The sequence below is a fragment of the Apium graveolens genome, chromosome 7 (assembly GCF_009905375.1).
Source record: "Apium graveolens cultivar Ventura chromosome 7, ASM990537v1, whole genome shotgun sequence".
In the NCBI taxonomy this organism is placed as follows: domain Eukaryota; kingdom Viridiplantae; phylum Streptophyta; class Magnoliopsida; order Apiales; family Apiaceae; genus Apium; species Apium graveolens.
In genome coordinates this window covers 190,842,545-190,847,764 of record NC_133653.1, presented here as the reverse complement: position 1 = coordinate 190,847,764, position 5,220 = coordinate 190,842,545, and the positions used below count along the sequence as shown (strand labels likewise).

Genomic DNA, 5,220 nt, shown 5'->3' with positions numbered 1-5,220 from the left:
ATCGTTTGGCGGGATGTTCAACTCAAAATGCTTGTTGTATACGCATTCAGAAATTGTTGTTCAATTTTCCTAAAAATAACAAAGGGCACGTATTCAAGGAATGCGTATTCACTTTTATCTTGTAATGAATACGCATTCTCGGAATGTGTATATTCTAATTATCGAGAATGCGTATTTCCTAATTATTTTAAAAGAAATACGCATTTAGTGGGTATTATGGGGTTTGTTCCACGCCTTTACATATTTTGGACATTCTTTCACTTATAATTAACTTATACTTAAAATTATTCAAACATCTAAATAATTATAAATTATGACATTCATATTACACTTTTCGACTTTAAATTATAAGTTACATTTTTTAAGGAATCTCAAACAGCTGGCATGTCGTTCAGTTGTTAAATTTTATTGTGGTGATGAAACAGTAGAAGTCTGAAAAAAAAGGCCCTATTTGGTAATTAGATGTTAGCTGTAACAGTTTAAAATAGTTATTTTGACTAGCTGATTGATTTAGCTGTTTTGAATATCTGGTTAAATTTACCTGTTTCTAATAAAATTTTTTGAAAAATAGATGTTTTAATTAGTTTTTTATAATATTTTCTTGAAAAAAATTCACCCGGTAACTTTTTAAAAATTAGCTTCTGGGACAGAAAAAACTATTTCAAAAAATTAACTATCAAACACTAATACGAAATGCTTCATTTGATCAAATTCTAATTTGATTTAAAAATTTATTAAAAAACCAACTTGCAAACATGATTAAATTGGGTTCGACATTAAATCCCGGATTAGAAGTTATAAGAGCAACTCCAAAAGGTTCTCTATTTGTTACCCTAAGGTGTAATATAAGGAATGATACTAAAGAATGTGCTCCAACTTATTTAACTAAGATCTTTTTTTCATTACTTATAAATAACTAACTTACCCCTTCTTTTTAGCGGGTGCTAACTTTAATTTAATTATAGATTATTAGAATAATGTATAAAAAGTATTTTTAATAATATAATATTAAATAAGGAACCAATATAAGTAATATTGTTAGAATTCAAAATCCTTATTAATCTTCTAAATTATTAAAATTCAATATTTTATATTAAATATAAAAAATAATTAACACTTTATTGAAGTTTGCACTTGGATGCTCATCGAGTTCCATCCTCAACTTAAAATTAGAGACCCCACTGGTAAAATTTAAATAAAATTAGTTAAATCTATACAATACTATAATAACGGAATGAGATATAATTTTTAATTTGGTTAACCCTCATTTTGGTTATCCCTTTCCATCACGACCGTCAGATATTCTTAATCAAATAATCAGAGCCTTTAGATTCAAGTTCAAATATTACCAACAACAAATATTTACATTATTATGTATGAATAAAATCTCATCAATCATATACTATTTAAACCTAACTTAAAATTATGCACAATGAACTTGTAATTATATAATCATTATTTAGAATTTAATTATTTATATAGAACTTTACTAAAATTATAAAAAATAGAAATAAAAAAAATATAAATATTAATCAAGACTCCTGCATCGCACGAGTCCTAAGCTGGTATAATTAAAATGTAATCCGAATGAATAATTAATTCATATGTGTGTAGTATATTCTAGAAAATTTTAATCTGTATAAATTTTTGGTTCATGTACCAGTGCACCTGTACATCCACGTGGTAGTATATCAGCCATACACAAAATGTGATATCCATCAGATTAAATCAACGGTCAATATTTAAAACTACTCCCAAACCCTTTGACTATAAAGTCATGCATTTGGTCCATAAATATACGTCTAAACACTGCAAAATTACCCTCCCAATAATTTGGTGTCGACTGTTGAGGCTTTAGCGTACACAACTGCTTCACTGAACGTCTCCACAAGTCAGCGGCATGAGCTTACTTGATCAGCTCTGGGATGATACAGTCGCCGGTCCTCGCCCTGATTCCGGCCTCGGAAAGCTCCGAAAACAACCTAGCTTAGGCTTTCGATCACTCAACTCCGGCGAGGCTAACAAGGGTACGTTTTTTTAGCCAGCCTATCAGCACTTGCATAATAATTCAATATAAACAGTAACAATCTGATTTAACATAACATGTGCTGGTTGATTAATTTGTTCGAATGTTATTTTAACCGAATTCACTGCACATATACACAGACATACTCAACTGGGAGTCACAAATATATAAATCCTTGTTAAAGCGGTACAAATCACGTAACTAACATTTCATATTAGATTTATCAAATATATTTTAGGGTAGATGATTTAGATCAAGCAATTCTTGACAGTATATCATACCTCCATTAATATCAGAGTACGTAAAATGGTGGAATTTTTTATGAATTCAGACAAAAAACCCTACTGTGCTGATACCCGAGTTGATATACTGCAATAATTATTCGCTCCGGATAAGAACCCCATATTTTAGCTCTGACAGAATTGTAAATTCAGATTTTAATGTATTTCAATTGAAAAATAAATGCATCTACTTCATTTTAGGAGTTCAAGCTGCATAGACTAAATATATTCGATAATTATTAATGTTGTCGTAACCTATTTGATTGAACATTGATATATGTCAGAATCAGACGGTGGAAACATGAGATCAGCTGGGGATAACCCCGGGAGAGTTACCCGAAGCATCACGATACTGAAGCCACTTGTCGTCGGTGATCAGAGTGAAACGCCACCGGCGTCGCCGGCAGGATCTACGACTCCGAATTCTCCACTTTCAAGTAAGTGCGATTAGTCCTTTCTTGGAATCCTCCGATTTGCCCATTACGTAGTGTTATTGTTTGAGGCATACTCCCTCTTCCCTTCATATTTTTTTCAATGTTGGGCACACTTTTTTTTAAATAATATAAAATATATTTCCGTAATATTTATTATATTTTTTATTAAACTTTAAGTATTAAAATTTAATTTTAAAAAATAAAATAATTTATATAACTATACGTCTATATTTTAGAAGAAAATTAAAATGTTTACCGAACTTTCCAGTGATAAAAGGGGTTTTAATTATGGGAGCAAGGGTAATATGGTCAACTAGAGTGTTGTCTCTTGGTCATATCCAGTTAGATAAACAATAAGATAAAGTTGCGCGGATGCCATTATCATTGTTGTGACTGTTGGAAAACGACATTCATAATTTAATTGAAAAAAATATCATTCATATAAAATTGATTCTTAAAATAATTATGATATATCACGTGTTAAATTTTTATTTTCTAAATAAAAATGGACCTTCTTGTATTACGCTGATAATAACAATTAAATTATTCGATATTGATCAGCCCTGTCACGCATTTGTAACAAATTTTTGTGTCTTTTTTTTATTCATTACTCTTTAATTACTCTAGCATTACTCTTTAATTAATTTGAGTAAACTCTTTTCCTTTTAGTGAATTCTGTTAAGTAAATATGTTAAAATAAATATTTAAAGGAAGCCATTATTCATTGTAAAATATTGTAGGTCTATGAGAGCAAATTTTTGGGCTAGGTTCTATATATAAAAACTATTGATGTCGTAAAATTTTACATTAACTTACCTAGAGGTGACTGGTAACACCAGCCAAATTGAGATGAGGTTTGCTGCCCGCTTAATTATAAGTTATATATAGCTGATCGAAAGCTACAAAGTGTTACGATAAACTTGTAATAATTGAGTAGAATATTGATCATGTCATTCTCACTGACTTGGTACATTCAAATGTTTGGACTTTTCTTTTTTTAAAATGTTCGAGTGTTTACGCCATAGAAAGTGGGGCAGGCTGACCCATTATTATTTATATAAAGATCTTTACATTCAAGAACATGGTATTATAAATAAGATTTGTATAATGTGATGATTTCAGATCAATAAACACTTATTTACCCAAAGTTGATTGTTGCTTTCAAGTTTTAACAAGTTGAATGAAGGTGTCTTAATAATATGATTAGACTAATCACTTGCATGTTGCATGTTTGATAAAGATTTGATTGCTAGGATTGATATGATCAGAAACTATTTGTACACCTGGTAATTAAGCATGCCTGGGTGTTGATCCAGTACTTATAAACATAATTAAGGTCCCCATGTTAACATTAATCTAATGCGGTGAATAATAGTAGTGTTATTGCAGTTTGCAGAATTGGGCAGGGGGATAATTTAAATGATCTGCATTACTAATATAAGTTTTTATTTTCATCTAGGAGGAGGGTCCTTCCAGTTCCGTAGAAGGTCTGTGTTGGAAACGTACGAGAAGGCAAGCGGGATTGGATTCAAGAGCCCTCGTCCTCCTTATGACATATGAGTTTTTTTACCAGGAAGCAGTCGCTGTTGCTGTGTTATGCACTTTGTTTCTTTGTTTACAAAATGCAATCCAGGTGTGCTTTTGAATAACATGTCAGTCAGTGTGTGCTTTTCGTATGACCTAGCTGTCTGTTCCTGTAAGATGTTGTGCACTTGTTCTCTGCCTCAGTAGCAAACAAGTTGACGGAGTCTTCTCTATCCATCTGTAATATATATAGTATTTGCGAAATTTTTTAACTCTTGCTATAAACTTATAACAATCTACTTGTCTACTGTACATTGTTTTTTGTGTTTGCCCCTTTTCTCCTTTCCAATTAAGTGTCGATTTATCGTATTCAGCCTAATATTTGTCGATTTATCATATTCAACAAACTGACGCTTATTCAATAGACCGACTTATAAAAAGAGTATATTCGTCAAATTTGCAATACAATAGACGAAAAGGTGTTGTCTCCAGTAATTTGGGGATGCTTTGTATGTGTGGCTTGAGATGGTTTTGTTCTTTCTGGGCGGTATTTGCTAAGTGGGAGGAGACAAATAAGTGCAGTGGAGTATAGATATATGTAGTGGCTATGAAAGAGGGGTTTGGTGAGATGGTGACAAAAAATGGATAGATATAAAGATGGTAGGGGCACTGGCACACTCCAGATTAGTTATCATGTTCTTGGGGGATAATATGTCGGGGTCTTTGCTTGACATGGTTTTGTGGAGTGTGGAAAGAGAGTTTGAGTACTTGTGGGGACAATATGATGCAGATTTTCTAAAGGGAGTTGGTTCATTTAAGCTCACCAGGGGTATTTGGGTCATTAGTTGAAATTACATACGGGAATGATAATGTTACGTAAGGGAATGAGGTTAGTGAGAAAGGGAATGATATGATATCCTATGAAAATGGAGTTCTCATTTCCAATTACTAAATT

At 31.7% G+C, this 5,220-nt stretch overlaps 1 protein-coding gene across 2 annotated transcripts; it reads left to right on the top strand.

Annotated features, from left to right (window-relative positions):
• The first annotated feature begins 1,795 nt into the window (after window positions 1–1,795).
• Window positions 1,796–4,594, top strand: LOC141672509 (dormancy-associated protein homolog 3-like). Of its 2 annotated transcripts, none has more exons than XM_074479126.1 (3): window positions 1,796–2,027; window positions 2,598–2,744; window positions 4,201–4,594. In XM_074479126.1, the coding sequence occupies exons 1-3, from the start codon at window positions 1,901–1,903 to the stop codon at window positions 4,299–4,301; spliced, it is 375 nt and encodes a 124-aa protein (XP_074335227.1). In that variant the 5' UTR covers window positions 1,796–1,900; the 3' UTR covers window positions 4,302–4,594. The 2 variants fall into 2 exon arrangements, with proteins under 2 accessions (XP_074335227.1, XP_074335226.1); XM_074479125.1 differs by having other exon boundaries at window positions 1,798–2,027; window positions 2,592–2,744.
• The last annotated feature ends 626 nt before the right edge of the window (window positions 4,595–5,220 follow it).